A 20322-nucleotide genomic window follows, 5' to 3' on the forward strand; every position below is an offset into this window, starting at 1 on the left:
CTCTCGACACTCTGCCTCCTGTAACTTCTGGTTTCACAAGTGTGAAATAACTGCCGCTGCCAATATCTACGATACATCCCACAACAAAGGGAAACTGAAGAACGCAGAAACCAGTTGTGATACACATGAAGCAGAAAGCACCAGTGTAAATGGGTCATTCCAGAATTTGAAGACATTTTCTGTCCCATCTATGACATTTCATATAATCCATGCCCAGAATGCTAAAACATGCACTTGTGGTGGTAAATATACTTGTTCTTAGACAAAATGTGAATGCAGTAGTTAAAATATTATTTTAAATATCGAATAGCTCTAAAACACCGCCTCAAATGTCATTTTTCTCTGGCCCTCCTTCTTGGTGACCATCTTGTGTTTCAAATAGAACATTTGAAATAGTATTTGTATTGACTTTTATTTGCTTTTATTATGTTGATATAATATGTCTCTTGTAGGGTTGGAATACAAGCAATTTGGAAAATCATAAAACTATTTTAAATAACAGTAATTCCCACTGGTGGTGTGTCCCTGATGTGTGCAACACTTACTAACAAAACTATTAAGCTTGGAAGAGGAAGTGAACAACGTTTTCACTTCCTCTGCCATAATTAGATAATTACAGTTAGTTGTATTTCCTGCAGTACAATTCATTATCTTTAGTCAAATGTAATGTTTTAAAATCATTTATACACAGTTTAAATATATAACTATTTTTCCAGAATATGAATTGACTTTTTTGTTATTTGCACCGGGGAGCCTAAACTTGTTAAGGTTGCAACAACTAACATCTATTTCTAAAAAGACAACTCTAAATGAACACAACTGTGTTTAAATTATAGTTAGATCAAGAGATTAATATCATTTTTTTTTTCAAAGTTCTAGCCCACCATTGAGCGCTGCTGAAAATTAAAAGTCTAATAAAAAGTGTAAGTGCCTGAGCTGGCGGAATCATTTCTTGTGATGATTTACTACCTGATTTCCTCAAATCCTTTATTTTCTCACATTTGAGTCACACTTAACAAATCCACATGTGACATCCACAACATCATCCGTTTCTTATCTAAGAATTTCATTCGCCATTTAATATAACAGATCATATATTTAACTAAATAAAATGGAAATGAATGTAAGCGAGTGAAGATGAACTCACCTCTGTGAAGTAGCGCTGTATGAACTTGTAGAGTTCTCTGAGGGCTACAGATTCGTTGAACTCGTTTTCATGTTTCTACAATAAAAACAAACGAGTGACTCATCCATTCACTGCTGGTCATTATGGTCAAAAGTTCTGCACTAAAAGGACATTACCTTTGACTCTTCCTGCAGGAATTCCTTGAATTCTGAGTCTGTGATTGGTGGCTGGTCTCTGATCTGCTTGTAGTAAGCCTTTACTTCCTGTTTGAACTTGGGAATGTCTTTGGCATAGAGGAGCTTGTTGGTTGGTGCATGCTGGAACACAATGGTATTAAAGGTATGATTTCATAGACGCAAACACTCTCTTGTCTTTATATTAGGGTTAATCCAATAGTTCCACCTCCACCTGCTGTCTCACCAGGCAAAGGAGAAGCTGTCAGTTGGTAAATGATGAGCTGTGTATTGTACAGTACCTTTCCTAGCTGGGTGTCACTGAGGGAGAAGGAGTCCATGAAGGCCTGAGCGATGACGGTCAGGCAGCTGTCCAGCTGTGGAGTCTTCTGTATGTCGAAGACAAACTGGGGGTTCTTCAGGATGTTGACCCAGAAGCGCAGAGGCAAACTGCAAAGTAACAGATAGACATGTCAGAAAGGAAAGCTGCAGTTTAAAGTCTAAAACTAAATATTTTCACCCGGATCAGACAATACCTGTTGGTCTTCCAGATATGCAGAACATCTGGGTCGGTGATCTTCATAGAATCTGCTTGAGCATCCAGGAAGTCAAAAAAGTATTTGACAGCAAGCGGTGCCCTGCAGTGCGGCGTCCCCCAGATACACCTGAACAGGTTCTCCACAAAGGAATGCACGGCCACCTTAAGGAGGAGCAGGTGATGTCATTTCCTGCTGTTTAAATTCCCTCTTCTCTGTGATAATTAAACATTACAACTGTATAGAACGCTGTACTATCAAATATAATGTTTCCATCATCAATAAAAGAGAAGTACTAAAACATTTGTTTTGTGTTGTTTTTAAGTTAATTTGTTAACCTAGGTTCAGGAGCATGGCCACGCCTCAACCCCGTCTCTAACCACTGCTAAGTCTATTCATATCCGGCCAAACATCCGGCCACCGTTTGTCTCTATTCTCTCAACCCACCCCTTCATCCACCAATCCCCATATCCCTACATCCCATCCTCCTCTCTACCTGTCTCCTCATCCATTCAGATCTAAATTGTGCATTCTTTTAATTGGTCATTCCAGGAACCATCTGGGGGGCCCGTAATCAGCCCGAGCAGAAATGTTGCAGTGACAGAACCCCCACTCTGAGTCTCTCTCCGCCCGTACTCTTTCTTTTATCAAATATCACACAGTTGTCAGTTGGTCCTTGCTAGTAAAATAGTTATTATGTATACGTTTGCCACAAACTTGGTTTTGGGTAACCCACAAACAACAGTGTGCGAGTGAAACTGAAACAGCATGCTTCCTCTGCAGCGTGGAGATGGTGTGTGATACGGACTCTGCTTTCAGTAACTTTAGTTCCTCTTGCCTTTGTGGAGAGCAGCTTGGTGAGGTGCACTTCCTTTAGTTTTAACTTCTTCCTCTCTGGGTTCTTCCTCTGGTCCTCATCTACATCAGGATCAATCTGCAGAAAGTTGCCATTTAAAAAAACGTTCAGTTAGTAGTTTTCTGAGATGTGCACACATAAATAGTGCACATCTACACTACAAAGTAGTTTGTGACTTCAAATGATCTACCACAGCACACATAAAACACAAACTGCTACTCACCAAGTGAAAGTATTTCCCAGAGAAGTCCTCGTCATCTAAAGGAGAAAAAAGATACATGTAATCATGAGCGTAAATAAAAAGCGTCCTCTATCTGACAACTTCTGGTCTATTTTTGCTGTAGTAACAATTACTCATAAGCTTAATTTATTTGGCCTAAGCATTTCGAAAGAAAATATCAGTTTTTCAACCCATTGGGGTGAGAAGTTGGGATTTCAAATGCTCAATTCTACTAGGTCTAAAATGTGCTATCCAGTGTCACCTCTAAGAGTGAAGTTCATGAGAGAGGTTTCACTTTCACAGCTAACTCTTGTTAAGGAAAAGAGCATTCGCTTCACAAACAGTTTGAAGTGTCAGCTCTTACCCTTTAGACTTCCCTGCGGGCTCAGAGGAGGATGAGTTTTCCTGGAAAGAACTTTAACTGTCGCTCTATCAGGAACCTTCAGGAGCACAAACACACCGACACACACAGGTTCATAAATAGCAACATGTTAAATGTTCATCCATCATCTTGTAAAAAAGGGAAATAGTCTGTGAAGTGACTATAACAGCATGAGATGAGAACAAATAATTGCATGATGAAATGGCTAGAAATATGTTTTAAAAGTTCAAATCATCCACGCTGTCGTTTTCACATTTCACTGTTTGGTTTTATTGTTTGTGTGTGTGTTGATAACAAGAAACCAGTCAGCCTTAGAAATCCCCTGATACTGTGTGTCGCCCAGGTGCTTTGCACAGAATGCGTGTCCATCCCTTATGGATATGTTTGCGATGAGAAGCAGATGTTTAAGAGACATATGGGGCGAAGCTTGCGAACTAGTTCAGGCAGTCAACTCGAGCACTTATTCTGCATTCATACATAACGCCCCCTTGCCACTCTACAAGCAACCAAACAGTCTCCTTAATATGCCGCTCTATTTAACCTGCCAGATCTCTCTCTATGCATTGCTTGCTGCTGCTATTGCTGCAGCTACCTCTACGTCGCTGCTGCTTGCTGCCCCACCACCACCTCAGCTTCCACCCGTAGGCTCGGGGGTTAGTTATTTAATCATCACTCATCGTGCTATGTACAGTATATCTGTGGAGTGATGAGACCCGAGCCTAGTCGCCAAACTCAACTATATGCTGCTTCTAATAAACATGTTAAAGAAACACGTGAGTTGTCGGACTGAACTGCTTTTCTGAAACTTAGGAAAGGCAAGGCAAGTTTATTTATATAGCACCTTTCAGCACTTCCAAGTGCTTTGCAAATAAAAAAAAAAGACCTTGAAGAATAAATTCAGCAGAAACACATAATAAAATGGCATTTAAAAACAGGCATTAAAAAGCAAAGATAATCAAATAAACACAACAGATATAGAATACATGAATAAAAACTATACTGCAGTTTGGATATAAACAGCTCACTCAAATGCAGCGGCAAAAATATACGTTTTTAGTCTGGTTTAGAAGTATTAACAGTTGCAGCAGACCTGCTGGATTCAGGGAGTTTGTTCCAGATAGTCTTGGCATACTAGCCAAACGCTGATTCTCCATGTTTAGTTCTGACTCTTGGAACAGAGAGCAGACCCGTCCCAGAAGACCTGAGACTCCTGGATGGTTCATAGTTTTGCAGGAGATCGTTAATATAATTTGGGCCTAAACCATTCAGTGCTTTATAAACCAGCAGCAGTATTTTGAAATCTATTCTTTGTCACACAGGAAGCCAGTGTAAAGACTTCAGAACAGGAGTGATGTGATCCACTTTTTTAGTGTTAGTGAGGACTCGAGCAGCGGCGTTCTGAACCAGCTGCAGCTTTCTAATAGATTTGTTCGTGAGACCTGTGAAGACACCATTACAGTAGTCCAGTCTACTGAAGATAAAAGCATGGACACGTTTTTCCAAATCCTGCTGTGACATTATTCTTTTAATCCTAGACATGTTCTTTAGGTGATAGCAAGCTGATTTAGTAACTGTTTTAATGTGACTGTTGAAACTCAGGTCAGAGTCCATCACTACACCTAGACTAAACTTAGGAAAATATTTTCATTTTACTTTTGCTCTATTGTAATTTAATTAAAACATTATTTTCTCAGAATTAGATGTAACAAGGATTTCCCCAGAGAGCGACACCACTGTTCTATTGTCTGCCTGACTGTAAATGATCTCATGCTGATGTCCATCTGTGACGGTTCTCTGACAGAAGACAGACACATAGAGCACAACACGCCTCCATAGTCCCATTATGAAGCCATTAGGAACCACTCTTCCCTCCAGTACTTCTCCTCTTTTATATCAAATGCTCTCTTCTTGTTAGATTTAAGTAATGGAGAAACTTCCCCTCTGCTTTCCATAACATGCAGTACATTCAACCGGTCCATCTCAATTCTGTTGTTGCTCCAGAAAATGATGAGTCTTAACAGCAAATTAAGAAGTGCTCCAAGAAGCCTTTGGACTGCAGTCGCCAATCAAAAAGCGTCTTTGAGCACTTGTGAAATCGCTTGATAAATAAAAATGGATAACAGGTTGCATTCAGCATAGAGACGTTTCTGTATGGAAACGTGCTGCGTCACCTTTTTGTTTGTTTCTTTAAACCACTTCTTCTGGAGACTTTTCAGGTGTTCCAGCATGTGAAGATTCAAACTGTCAATGTTTAATTATGGAGGGTGGGCTTTGCAATGAGGGGTTTGTTATTTACATTTTAAATCCAGTTTTTGTCAAGCCGTAGCACAAAGATGTAATCCACCACAGAAAATACCTGTATGCTCCTGTCCTGTAGGAGGAAGCAGGAACAGCGACATTACTGTCTTTGAGAGAGGAGCTGGTCCAGCTGATAAACACTGCCCCCCCCTCAATGGGATTAGTCTGAGGCGGTGTTTACACGAGAACGAAACTGTTTGTATCTGCTACTTCTCTCTCACGTTCACACAAGGCCGTAACGGAACCGCGGAAATGGACCCTGCAAACGATAACGGGTCCCAAGGTCAATAGATCTGCAAACGGAACGCTCTGGGGGGCCAAACGGATCAGTGTGTACGCCCTATACGATCATTTCCTGATAACGATGAAGCCATAGCCCCGCCTCTGCTGCTCTCTGCTGTAGCATGGTCAGTAGCTACTGCTAGTGCTAATGCTACTGACCATGCTACAGATGTTATTGCAACATCTACAGCTCGACCATGCTACAGATGTTAGTGCACCGTGTGGCAACATCTACAGCTCCTCTACCACAACCATCAGCAACAAGTGGACATGGAGAATTACTTGAACTACATGTTGCTCAATCCACCGCGGAGAATAAAAAGAAGGGCAACCATGGCAACAATGCTCGGGGGTCTTCTTCGCTGCTTTTGGTGTATTTTGTGGCGGAAGTACAGCGCCACTTACAGGCCTGGCATATGTACTAAAGCGTCTCCAGCGCTTTCGAGCGGTCTCGTGCGGAAGTACAGCGCCACTTACAGGCCCGGCATATGTACTACAGCGCTTCCAGTGTTCTCATGTGAACGGACACGTTAAATGAGCCAAATGCGTGTGAACGGAATACTTTTTTGATAACGAATTTGAATAGCGCCTGAGTGAGCTATGCCCCCTCTCCACCCTTCCCCCGGTCCTCACCTTGTAGTGCCTTAGTGTGTTCAGCATGGTCACCTCCCCGATGACCTCAGAGCTTGCATCCACCTCCTCCAGAGGAAAAAATAACCCATCCCGTTCATACTCTGGTAGGAAAAGGGAAGCAGGTTATGGTTACACAGTGTGAAGAGTAGCTCACCACAAATTTGAGTCCCTTTGGGCACTACTTCATTCAGAAGAATTGAGACACAACACCAAAACAATCTAGATATATTTATAACACCACACGTCAGTAAGCTAAATATGTATTTTAGATTATAGAGTTACATTTAAAAAGTCGGAAAATTAGTCAATAATCTATAGTTTGATTTTATCAGCAGCTCAGTCATTTATCTAATGTTGAGTTCGCTCTAATCGCTCCTATCGCATCCGATAATGGGGTGTTCACACCGGACGCGATGCGAATATTCGCTTCGCTCTAATCGCTCGAGTTTCACCGCGGCTGCCAGCTGTGTTTACTCGCATCATTCAAACAAGGCGCACTGGCTCGGGAGCTACAACTACAACGAAATGAACATATTTGACTGTGATTAAATTGTAATACACGTTTCTAAATGATGCCGACGTAACAACATACTGATACCGGTTAGTAAAAACCATGAATTAATGCTTGACAAGTCTGCAGACAAGACGGCAGGCGAAAAACCTTTTAAAATGCTTGTTTTCTGAATGAAGGTCGGGTCGACCAGGCTAAGCTAACGTTGTATATGCTCATTCCACACTCATAACAACGGCCTACAGACATAAATAAACCAGCGACTGTATTCGCCATAACACAGACAGTCTGTGGTTTGTACTCGTTTAACTTTTGTCCAGTTTCTGAACAGATATGAGGAGCTGTGATCTCTGTGTTCTAACTGCTAACAGCTAACGGCTGATGTTTTCTGGTTGAACGTCAGTGACGGCCAGTGTTGGGCAAGTTACTTTTAAAAAGTAACTAGTAATAGTTATAGTTTCTGCTCTCAAAAAGTAACTAGTTACTTTATTAGTTACTAAATTATAAAAGTAACTAGTAACAAGTTACTTTACTTAAAAAATAATAATAATAAAAATACAAGTTTGTGTGTTGTTCTGTGGCACAGTAAGAGAAAAGACAACTCCCCACCATTGTAGCAATTATCATTATGAAATGTAGTGGAACAATAAAACACAAAAGATATGTTTAGACATTTTGACAGGCATCTTTGTTGTAGCCTCAACAATCAAGTGGACAATGCTTTCTGTCCTGCACACAGTTTACATTTGACCGTAATATTTGTTGCGTCCTTTATCCCCACAAATTGAAAATAGAGGTTATATCTCCAAGTTCTAAATGCGCTGCTGCTCTCGCTGATACTTGCATCTGCCATTGTGTGCATGTGTGTGTGCTGCTGGTGGGTGTTGCCGTGTATGTGTGTGTGTTAGCAAGTGTTTGTGTGTCTGTGTATTTTCCCCATAAGGCAAGACCCGCCCAACTCTGTCTCTGATTGGCTTACCCTGAAATGTTACCCCGCGTTAACCAATCATTACTCCTCTCTGGTTACTTTCACTTTTCCATGGTACTGTGAGAGGACATCGCTGTATTCGCCTGTAAGTTACATCCGCTGGGAGATTCGGTTCAGTTGGATCACATAATTGATCACATAATGTAACACAGTAACGCACCCATTTAAATCACAGTAACTATAACGACGTTACTTAATGAGAATAGGTAAACAGTAACGCTATTAGTTACCGAAAAAGTAGTCGCGTTACAGTAACGCGTTACTGTGTAGCGCGTTACTGCGGGGCTGCCGCTTCATGCTCACCGTCGGAGCGAATTCGCGTCTGTCCACGTCTCTGCATTGACTTTACATGTAATCGCGCCGCCCCCAAACATCGCATCGCGTCCGGTGTGAACGCAGCATAAAAGGCCTCTTTTTATAGTTCGTAGTTAAAAGCCGCTTTCACACCAACTACCTTGCTGTACTTAGTTCCCAGTACTTAGCCCCGCCAAACTCTTTTGTCCCGGAACTGTCCTAGTAGATCGCGGTCACACCGGAATAAGTCCCTGAGGGAGGATTACGCAAATCAAGCCGCTGATGTCACGTCTTCTTCTGCTTTGGATTTATTGGCAGGCCGCAAACAACTTCACGGCGTATACCATCACCCGAAGTCCCGGAGTCCCCGGAGTTGGAGACTGGTCCATTCCGACTGGCTTCAGTAGAAGCCTTCCGAGTAAATCGCCAGAAGCGCCGACACCTCCTCATCACTCCACTGCTCCCATGTTGTGTTTCCATAAATTAGTCTCTCTCCGTTGGTGCGCTGGGCTAATAATGCTAATGCGAACAAATAAAAATGGCGGCTTCACAAAACTTTTCGGAGTTTTACGGGGCGTGGTTTACAATTCGCCCAGCCAATCAGAAATTGGAACCTTTTTCTCCCAAGGAAAGTCCCTGCTCTCTAGCAGGGACTATATGGGGGTGAAAAGGTTTGCAAAGACTAGGTTCTAGTTCCAGATCTTTTTGGTGTGAACGCAAAATCCAAAGAACTATCAGAACTATTCCTGGGAAAAGTACTCCGGTGTGAAAGCACGTTTTCCAAACAGGAGAAAGTATTCCTCTTTTTTAAGGAAATGTCCCACAGTGCAACAGTGTGACCCACTGATGTATTTCACCATTTTGGACAACAACGGCGCTCATTGGCACAGAGGAATTATAAATATCAGGTTTCATCCATAGAGACAAGGATGTTAGTGGAGTCAGTTATTTGTTGGTTCTTAAAATACATAAAGGGTTGAGAAGCCGGTCTGTCACTCACCAATATGGATGTCCCTGAGGGGGGTGTTGTAGGGGAACCCAAACTTGGCCTTGAAGGCGTTGAGGATCTTCTCTTTGACCTGCTCCACCGAGTCACAGCTGAGAGCGCCAACCTCCAGAGGCTCACTGAGCTCTCCGTCCCCCCCCACTGCGAACAGCACCTTCAGCCTCTGAACAGCAGGGAGTCCAAGACTTTCACAGTTAATGTGTCATCGGACAGCATCTTATTTCCTTTCGGCAGTTTTGCATGTAATGTAATGGAAGTGAGCAGTAAGTGAGATGGTGGTTTATAAGATCAGATAAAGTGACTGCTGTGGGGGGAGCGGCTGCAGTGGGACACACACACACACACACACACACACACACACACACACACACACACACACACACACACACACACACACACACACACACAAAGTGCTGATGATGGAACAGTGTAGTGTTACATTAGAAGATAACCCATCAGTGTTGGTATGTTGACTCCAGCAAATGTGCATTGAATGTGCGCAAATCTAAACAACATTAACTCTTAGAGACTCACAGATACCCAGTTCTGTCTTATTTTAGAGGGGAGGAAACAGGGGATCTTTAGTGGGAGACATTTGAGACTCACAGATACCCAGTTCTGTCTTATTTTAGAGGGGAGGAAACAGGGGATCTTTAGTGGGAGACATTTGAGACTCACAGATACCCAGTCCTGTCTTATTTTGGAGGGGAGGAAACAGGGGATCTTTAGTGGGAGACATTTGTGAAACATATTGTGTATTTTTTAAGCGCCCATTCAAATGTTCACGTTTTGAGTGTTTAAGGGATTAGAACATTATTATTAATTATGGCGTTTTTTAAGTCTCATTAATTGTTTTATATATTTATTTATAGGTTGATACTATTTAATACACTGATTTGGTGTAATTTTTCAATATTTTTGATGATTTAAAAATTGATAAAATTGATAAATTGAAAAATGTCTGCCTAACTTAGTAGCATTAGTTAGCTTCTGTTAGCGGAAAGCTCACATGACACGGTGCTACTGATAGCAGTATCCTGACTCTAGCTTTAGACTGAAGTCTCTTAAAGACAATACAGTCTGGAGTAACAGTTACAATATGGGGAAAAGCATGCACAGGTTTTGCTGAAGTAGAGTTCTCAGGTTTCTGAACATGCCAAGTCATGCTAAGCTACTCGATCGTACATTTCTGCTCACTCAGTTTCAATAATATTACATGCTTTATAACTACATTATGTGTCCATCCCTTACATGTTTGTTAGCACAGCTAGGCTGCACTGAAACAACTCAAACGTTGATTTGTATTACACGTATTATATCAACAGATTACACATAATTATGTTAGGTTAGTTGAAAGAAATACTATTTAGTTCAAATAAAAAACATTTGTTCAACTTAATATTATTGCTTTCAACTAACCTTTAGTTCAACGTTTCAGTTGGTTCAGTGTGTGCCTGACATGCATTGAACTCGATGCACTGACCTGCACATTGTTTCATTTTAACATGTCAAAAACTTAAATCCTGTTGTCTTCTTGTCTCAGTGTAAGGTGATTATTTTTCTTGTGGTTGTAGTTCATCACTTAAATTCTATTCTTTTACCTAAATCATCAAATAACTGAGACTAAATGACCGCCGCCTGCCGGTGTCAGGAGCTTCTCTCCGGCTGTGAGGAGCTCAGAGGAAGGTTGTTCAGAAAGTTTGAGAGGTCATTTAAATTGAATCTTAGAAATGCTGAGACGTTTCACTTCTTTGAGTCAGATGTTTTTTCATGAGTCTGACTGTGAGCTGCTTCCTTTAACCCCTTCTGTCAAAGCCTGAAATGGCATGTATTTTTGTTTACTCCCCTTCAGAAATAGTGCATTAAAGTGAAGAAAAGACATATGGAATGTCCTCTTATTAACTATTGTTTTTCCTATTTTCTAAAGCCTTTTAAGATTGTTCGTCTACTACTACTAAAACTGTCACTTTTTGAATAACAAACTGGCTATCCTATATTGGTGTGTCATGTGACATTTGTTCAGTAAAAGACATCTTATGGTTAATATACCAATAGGCTGTTGACCAACCCATGCCTTTCTAGTGTCCTGTCACCATTCATAATATACCTTTCACCCTCATTTCCAGCCTTATGTCTTACAGCAGCACATAGAGAGATGAACAGAAGCCCAGAGCTGTTTGAAATCTGCTTGACATGTCTGAAGAACCTGAATTCATTTCCACACATTTAGATTGTTTGCAATAAAATCATCTGAGATGTGTATTTATGTTTTGCTAGTGTTTTTTTTAAACTATTTCAAAACGACTCTGTTGTGCAACATATTTTGTAATAAAAGCAATAAATAAAGCAAAGTCAAACATTTAAAGCTGTACACTGCATGTTCCAAAGGGCATGAAATCATATGGAGGGGGAAGTGGTTTAGCCCCAGCCGCAGCGCACTGACTCAATACTGTCAGCGGAACAACCCCCGCTAAGGATGATTTCTAATCATGAGCATAGGAGCACGTTAGTGACGTTACCCACAATTCTGAAATGTAAAATCATGTGTTTGTACTTCATCATTAGACATGGCATTAGGTGCAGTTTGTAGACTACGCACCACATTAAAGACTAAAAAATAAATAAGATTTGGGAAGTGTTAACATGGTATATGCAGGAATCCTGAAGTCACATGTAATACCTTTTAAGACCTTTTTTAAGACCCTTTCCATACATTTTAAGACGTCATCGCCACTTCAAGTTTTAACCGGTTACATTGGCGACACACTTTACCTCACATTTACTACAGTATTGATTGTCCTTCCTCCTTAACTTCCAACCATTTGGACGCAGACTTGCATTTACCCATAACGATGTTGTTGACCAACCGGCGTAAACGGAGCTTCGTGCGCTATCAAGCAGTGAGCGTGCGATGTCTTGTTCAGACGACGTCAAAACCAACGGGATGCCATAAATAAACTACATAGAATCACACTACACACCTACGCAATGATTACATTCAGGCAGACTGTAGAATACAACCTCTTTGGACAATTTATATACTTATTGAAAACAAGCTACAAAATGTAATACCTTCGAAAATGCCGTTTAACACTTAAAAGTATTAAACGGCATTTTCCAAGGTATTACATTTTCTAGCTTTAACTTTTTAATAGCCTTAATTTTCTTTGATTGACTTTTAATACTTTTTAAGAGCCCACGGACACCCTGGTTAATGATCCCTTCCACATGTAACAGCCCAACTGACTCAACCTGTGACACACCTCATTTGGTAGTTCTACTTTGTGTGTGTGTGTGTGTGTGTGTGTGTGTGTGTGTGTGTGTGTGTGTGTGTGTGTGTGTGTGTGTGTGTGTGTGTGTGTGTGTGTGTGTGTGTGTGTGTGTGTGTGTGTGTGTGTGTGTGTGTGTGTGTGTGTGTGTGTGTGTGTGTGTGTGTGTGTGTGTGTGTGTGTGTGTGTACCAGGCAGCTGAAGTCCTGAGCCTGCCACAGCAGCCAGTCCTCGCTCAGTGTGTACAGAGCCTTCTCGGTCACACAGTCCACGGGGCCTTTAGCGGTCTGCTGTGTGACGGCGCTCGCCATCAGGTACAAGTGCTGGCCAACGCTCTCCTGCGTAGTCAGAAACAGGAAGTGAGTGGGCCTCACTATCTCTTTCTGGTTTCAACTCCCCAGTTATAAATGGGGCGGGTAGACTGGAGTTCTAAAAATCAAGATGTATAGTTCATATCTTAAACCATATAACAGAGCTGAGGTAAACTGTGAACTATATACAGGTAACATGAAGGACTCTGATTCCAGGAAAGCTGTGCAGAGCTGATGTCCGTTACCTTGGTTATGTTAGCTCAAGATTAGCATGAATGACTAAGCTAGACAGTTTTTTCCAAAAAGTGGCTTTGGGGCAAAGTGAGCCACATGCTGGGGAGTAAACTGAGACAGTGGTTCAACCTTACCCCCCCAGAGGCACTGAATATAAGTTAAGTCTCTGTAGTATAAAGTGGTATTTCAGAGCAGCCACTGATGGAGAGGCTGGAAAATCAATCAGAGCAGTGGCAAAAGACAGACATATTACATACACCAGATATACAACTTAATTAGCAGACAGAAGCAGCATTCCTGTACCACAAAACTCAGGTTTAAACTTGAAAAAGCAAATTGGTCCATTTACCCCTTGACTCGGATCCACTTACCCCTTAGACGGGGCAAGTTAAGCCACAAGACCACTTAGAAGTCATATTTTCATGGCCCTCTGTGAAAGATGCATTATTTTCATTTGATTGACAGAAGACATCCTGAAGTATAGGTTATTTTTTGTCTTCAATCTTGTTTTTCTTTGCCAAGAGGACAACATAAGTAAAAAAATTCTCATCTAACCCCACTCTCACCTATGCACCAGAAAGGTATGTTGATGCATGGCAAGTTAATCCTAGATGTAACTGTAGACCCAGATCAATATAAAACTCAACTTTATACATATATATTAAAGGCCTGGAAACCAATATCTGAATAATCAAAGGTCCATCACAGGACAGACATGCTTTGCTGCATCACATTTAAAGAACAAGGACAGCTTTTATTCGGCATGAAAAGTGTATCCAGCCAGAGTTTTATGGAACAAAAAAGGTGACAGCAGCTCACCCGGAGGAAGCCATAAAGGCAGATGGACATCCAGTTGGTCAGCAACTTCTCCACGGTGGACTCGGTACGCCGCAGCAGGAGTTTGGGCTGAGCGTTGCTGTTCTGCTGCGTCAGCACCTTCAGCAGAGCCTCCATCACCTCCGTCAGGTACGACAAGTTATGGTGGAGCGCGACGGTTAGCAATGACGCCAAAGCACATCTGAAAAATAATATATAGAGGTGAGGAGACCAACGTAGAACGGGACAGCATACAGGATATGAATGCAGAGGATATGAAGCAAAGAGAAAATTAAATGATTATGCAACAGGATAATAGCATTGACAAACTGGTTGAAGATTAAGAAGGACAATATTGAAGAGAAAAAAAGGTCTAGCATTCTCAACAATTCATCAACGTATCGATTAGTCAGACAGCAACCGGCAACCATTTTCAAAACCAATGTACTTTTTTGGTACAAGCACTATCTGCTCTCAGCTCCTATGATTGGCTGGATCTAAGGTTTCTGGACTGTTGGGTGAACAAGCAAGCAAATAAAAAGCATCACCATGAGTTTATTTGTATTTTATAGACCCAGCTGTCATGACTGACCAACTGACAAGAAAACCATGAATCATCAGAAGGATAAAAGTGAAGAGACTGTGACAGGCAGGATGCTCATGAAAGTGTTCTGGGTAAGAAGTCATTCAGCATGAAAAGGGAACTAATGAACTAAAGACATGTTTAGACCTAAAACAGTTAGTAATCTGATGGGCTGATACTGAATATCACAGGCCCAGTTTAACACTGACTTGTCTTTGATGGTGAAGCTCTTCTGCTCTTCCAGAGCGTGCACCATGGATGTGAGGAAGAGCTGATCATGGAGCAGCCTGGACAAGCCTTGGCAACAATCATCAAGTTGGACCTTTACAACATCCTGATTCAGGTCAGACACAACAACCCATCACTGACAGAGCTACACATGTTGCTGACATCATCAACAGCTGGTGGTAAACCTTACCTGCCCAATGTCTTTGATACACAGCCTCATCAGAGAGTCATCCTGAACAACAAAACATAGCATTGGAAATCTGCCAGAGATCGTATTATGTTTAATGTTTCACATTTTACAATGTACCTCAGGAAAGAAGATTCTGGAGGCAAAGTGCTTGTAGTCCAAGAAAGGAATCGCTCCGACATTTTCCATCAGGTCAGCCTTCTCTGTCTGCAGATCCACAAAACCTGAGGAGGACGGTTCAGAGAATCAGACATGTGTGTGTTAGAGATTATTTATATTTCTCTTTGATGCCAGATTAAAGCATTAGACAGGTCAAAAAGAAAAAGAGGAAAAGAAAACAGCAGCTGCTCACCAACTGATCTCACACTTCAATACCAACAGAAATGAGGCCTTCTGGTTTTACATTAGAAAAAAGGAACAAGGGCATTTCACATCATAAAGAGGAACTGCATGGGCCACCGGAGAGCTGGCGGCCCATATGCGTCAACCGCTGCCGAGTAAACCGGTTCAAATCCAGAGCCGGCCGAACAACCAGGCAATGTCCTCCTATCATTCTCCCCCGTTCAACTGATAAAGGCCCTCTCTGAACCAACAATACCTAAAGAAAAGGGAACGGCATGTGCATGTGTCTATTGAATGTGTTAAACACAAGAGCCAGAGTCTGATAAGGTTGAGTCACTTATCAGCAGTGGCGAGCTCTCTGAGGGCCTAAGATATTCTAAATAATAGGGGCTAGGTATAAAAGTCACGGTTCGCCACTGCTTATCAGGTACGATCAGATACAGTTTCAACATCCAAAACCACGTTCACCATCTTAGTCTTAGTGATAGCATGCGAACAAAAACAAAACACAGCTAAGCCAGATGTGGTATTGATTAGTATTATATAGGTATTTGTTCATAAAGCAAATAATTCAATACAAATCACCAATCTTGACCTTATGCGAAATGAAAAGTTAGAAAAGTCCTCCACCAGTTTATCTATCATATTGTTCGACTGGATGGAGCTAAGTTACAATATCAATATCGATGCGGCACAACAAGAGATATCTTTATATTTCACAATTTTGCAAACAACACTCCTCACACCGTTTTTAAAATGTGAGTATCTGAAGCAACTGGTTTTTCCTGATCTACGTTAAACAACAGATGCCATGATGTTTGCTACTGACCTTGTCTAATGTCATTCCTGATGTCCAGCTCCAGGTCCTCCATACACCTGTTCATTTTAGCAGTAAGCTTCTTCTGTTGATTTCGGTAGATGATCACCACCACTGAAAGACAGAGACGTTTGTGTACAATTTGAAGATATTCTCTTTCGGGTGATCCTGAGATATCATGTTCGCAAAAATGAGACAGACAAAATGCCTCTGGTGCGGAGGCATCAAATTAAAAAAGTTTATTTTCCAGTTCAGTTCAACCTGAAGCTGGAAGTGGGTAAATCATAAAACCCTATACTTACCAACACAAATGCAGGGTATCAGCAGAAGGACAAGCAGCATCAGGTACAGATTGATTGAATATCTGGTGTTCAGGGTTACTGTCCTGTCCCCATATTTTATCTGCAGAAAAAATATATATTTGAAAGGAATTCTAGAGAGCAGTATTACATGTTTACTCGGTTGAAAAACAGTTATTTTTTAGTACACCCAAATATTTGTTACAATATTGGACACTTTTTTCAATAACATTTACATTTTATTTCTCTATTGTGGCTTGGTGTTACAAGATTTACCATTAACTGCTGAAATTTAGTAAAGGGTGTCCTTTCAATCTCACAGATGAGGAAGTCAGTCTCATTACTGGTCTCTTTGTCCTTCATTACACAGGGGTAAGTGTTTCCTTCCTGAAGACCATACACAGACAACTCTGCTTCCCTCATCGCCAGTCCGTCTGCCTTTTTCTGAAATGACAACATTATAATAACAATAATACATTGGATTTTTATAGCGCTTTTCCCAATGCTCAAAGACGATTTACCTAAAATCAGACCAGAAATAGTACAAAGAAAAACCAATAACTAAACAGTAGTCCTAATCCAAGTGCGGAGTAAAATGGGGGGGGGGGAGAGATTTTTTGAAGGATTCAAGAGTGTTGGCCTTTCGATGTGAGTGACTGGCAAGGGAGTTCCAGAGGGAGGGGGGGCTGCAGCAAAGGCCCTGTCATCCCAGGTCCAGAGGGAGGGGGGGGGGGGGGGGGGCTGCAGCGAAGGCCCTGACCCCCCAGGTCCAGAGCTTGGTCCTGATGGGCTGTAGTAGGTTAGCGTCAGCAGACCTGAGGCGACGGGTAGGGGTGTGTGGTTGGATGAGGTCAGAGAGGTAAAGGGGGGGGGGGGGGGGGGGGTAATGGTGGTTTTGTAGGTGAGAGGTAATATTTTGAAGTCAATCCGGTATTTGATGGGGAGCCACTGGAGGTCCTGGAGGATATGGGAGATGTGGTCGGAAGGTAGGGTGGAGGTGAACATACGCGCAGCGGCGTCTTGGACATATTGTAGTTTATTGAGGATGTATGCAGATAAACCATAGAGGATGCTGTTGCAGTAATCCAGTCGAGATGTATTGAAGGCATGGATCAGAGTTTCAGCAGCGGTGGATGAGAGGGAGGGTCTGATGGGGGCAATATTTGTGGAAGAAGGCGGTTTTTGTGACCTGGTTGACGTGAGGGAGGAAAGTGAGACCGGGGTTGACGGTTTGGGCCATGATTTTTTCAGATTTGTCAGAGTTTAGTTTCAGAAAGTTGTTTTGCATCCATGTTTTGATGTCAGTGACACAGTTGGTGAGTGGGTGGTTGCAGAAATAGTTTTTCTAGAGAGGAAGAGTTGGGTGTCGTCGGCATAACAGTGGAACCGGAGTTGGTGTTGACGGAGGATCTATCTGGGAGAATGTAAATTATGAAAAGTAGGGGACCAGTTACAGAGCCCTGGGGGACGCCGTGAGTGACTGACTCACCGGTGGGGGATTTTCAGTTGTTGAGTAGAGCAGTTTCAGTAATGTAGCGAGTGCGGAAACATTAGACAAACAATGACCTTTGTGTAAACATGTCCTTTGTTTGTGCATTTACAAAAATATGCGTTACCTGTATGGTGATGCGCAAATCTTCTCCTGTCACTGTGGATGTGAAGCTGATGAACTCGGGCTCTGGATGGTAGCTCATTGTTTTGTGGCAGGGCAAGCTCTTATTGGCTACTTTCAGAAACACTTTGACAGCAGAAACCCCCTTTCCAGCTGCAGGGGACTCATATGTGAGATACTGCACACAATTAAAAACATCTGTATATGGCATTACATGACATGGTGATGATGTTGACATGGTAAATAAAGAAATGCAATGGGAAATACAACATTATACATGAAACAATGTTACACTGGTTAATGTAAAACAACAACAACATAACAAGACATACTGTAGCGTAACAAAAATAACACATAGCATGACGTATAATGAGACAGAGCAAAGCAGCATGACATGATGTGATATGACATAAAGTAAGAGAACAAAACACTGGAATAGTGTGGTGTAAAGAGACCCACCTGATAGTTGCTGTTTCTGGGTGTGACTTCCTGCAAGCAGTGGCTGTGCATGACCCCTTCCAAGCAGTGGCTGTGCATGACCCTTTCCACAAGATCCAGGTGGGAACCCATGAGAGTGATGTTCCTCTTCCCACTACGTGACACAGAGCAGCAGCCAACCAGAGAAGAGGACATACACATTCAATACCAGATAAAGTGTTTTCTTACCATAGAGGGTGATATGAAGCTAACCACACACCTGTGACTACTTTATACAGTATAAAGGTAAGAAACAACAGCATAATGAGAATAATAATTGTTGCCATCAAAGAAGAATGGTTGGGAGGTCATGTAAAACATTATTAGGCCTTACAGCTGCAACATGCCAAAATACATACTGTATAGCATCCAGGAACTTGTGTCACAATGATCAGAGCAAATAAAGTAGCGCATTGAAAAGCTGTGCACACTCACTGGTGGATATAAGTGACAACCAATATTCTTAAAGAGGGATAAACTCCCTCTGGAGGGAACACAGGGATTTTAGCCTTTGCTGACCATTGACATGCACAAAAACCTAAAGAACAAACTACAGGAGATGGAACACCACACACCACTGTGTGTGATGTTTATATGAGCAGAGTGTGTTGTGAAGTGATTTGACTGCTCACTAAGAAAAGCTCTTTACCAATGCAGTCGCCTTAGCTTATTGACTCTTGATTTGAACATATCATTTTTGCACCCATGCAACAATGTGGAAAAACGTGTTATAACAAAAGCAGAAGTCGAACTTTCAGTTAGTGCAACTGCAGAGGGAAGTGGTCTTTTGGTGAAAGACGTTGTTTCTGGGAAGTGGCTGTCCTTCCCCACGACATGACCCTCGACCCGTAAATGTCCCCCCCTCACTGACATTGGTTCTTAGAATAAGTCTCAGCCATGTCGTGTTACTAACAACTCACTGTTAGAACATCGTCTATTTATGTTCTCACTGTATTTTACATGTTTTCAATTATCAAATCAGTAATCAGTAATTATATCTTTTTAATTACCATGATGTAACCATCATGTTTCCTATAGCACTTTTCTTATCACCCATGTTGCCTCATCACTCCTCTCCATTGAATGGATCCGCAGAGGCTGAATACAGTGATGGTCTTGTTTGTTCATAGTTAATCTCAATAATGATTGATTAGATTGTGATTTCTGATGGTCTTTCACTTTTAATACCTTTTCCAAATTAGCTTATAAATTAAGTAAGTATGTGTGTGTGTGTGTACTATGTGTATTGTTTAACATGGACTAATATATGAAAGTTGAACAAGAATAATGCCAAGTGGAGGTGTCTCCATTAGAGATGCAACCAGAAAAGCTTAATTTAGTAGCAGAAGCTTTTCAGACATTGACATTAGGGCTGCACGATATTGGAAAAAACTGATATTGCGATATTTTTTCCCCTGCGATATATTGAGATATGAAAAATATATTTTTGTCCACAAACCATCCTTTCTTGAACTTTAATGCTATACAATTGGTATTTTTCTAACTATATTTAACCGGATGAAGGATTTTAGTCACGGACGTCTGGATTTTAAGTTATCAGAGCAACAAGCTGAGCTAGCTCGGTTAGCAGCGCCGAACTGCCCTGGAGAAACACATGAAACAAATGTATTCAGTGTTTTTACCTTTAATCTCCGTTTGCTTTGGAGATTTGATTGTGATTGGTGGTTTGCTGTGCATGCAGAGCCTGCATGTCATTCACTCAAGTACCCCTGATATGAGAGTTTATCGCGATATCGTCATGACAAGATATATCGTGCAGCCCTAGTTGACATCAGAACATAACGTTTCTGAAACATTTCTGTTTGTAGGAACCTTTTCTGC

The 20322-nt window shown here is 41.6% G+C and overlaps 1 protein-coding gene across 1 annotated transcript in view; it reads right to left on the reverse strand.

The window, feature by feature from the left end:
• plxnc1 (plexin C1) overlaps positions 1–20322 on the reverse strand; it is a 30909-nt gene that overhangs the window by 1931 nt on the left and 8656 nt on the right. Inside the window, exons 12-30 of the mRNA XM_079655152.1 lie at positions 18463–18595; positions 18008–18181; positions 16668–16835; positions 16395–16494; positions 16105–16206; positions 15054–15157; positions 14937–14978; positions 14728–14852; positions 13939–14137; positions 12766–12912; positions 9300–9468; positions 6507–6607; positions 3276–3351; positions 2915–2949; positions 2674–2769; positions 1836–1999; positions 1602–1749; positions 1303–1443; positions 1148–1222 (exon numbers count right to left, since the gene is read on the reverse strand). Coding sequence (XP_079511278.1) covers positions 1148–1222; positions 1303–1443; positions 1602–1749; positions 1836–1999; positions 2674–2769; positions 2915–2949; positions 3276–3351; positions 6507–6607; positions 9300–9468; positions 12766–12912; positions 13939–14137; positions 14728–14852; positions 14937–14978; positions 15054–15157; positions 16105–16206; positions 16395–16494; positions 16668–16835; positions 18008–18181; positions 18463–18595 — 2299 coding nt within the window. The remainder of the gene's footprint in view (positions 1–1147; positions 1223–1302; positions 1444–1601; positions 1750–1835; positions 2000–2673; positions 2770–2914; positions 2950–3275; positions 3352–6506; positions 6608–9299; positions 9469–12765; positions 12913–13938; positions 14138–14727; positions 14853–14936; positions 14979–15053; positions 15158–16104; positions 16207–16394; positions 16495–16667; positions 16836–18007; positions 18182–18462; positions 18596–20322) is intronic.

The sequence above is a fragment of the Notothenia rossii genome (genome assembly GCF_949606895.1).
Source record: "Notothenia rossii genome assembly, chromosome: 10".
Taxonomy (NCBI): Eukaryota; Metazoa; Chordata; class Actinopteri; order Perciformes; family Nototheniidae; genus Notothenia; species Notothenia rossii.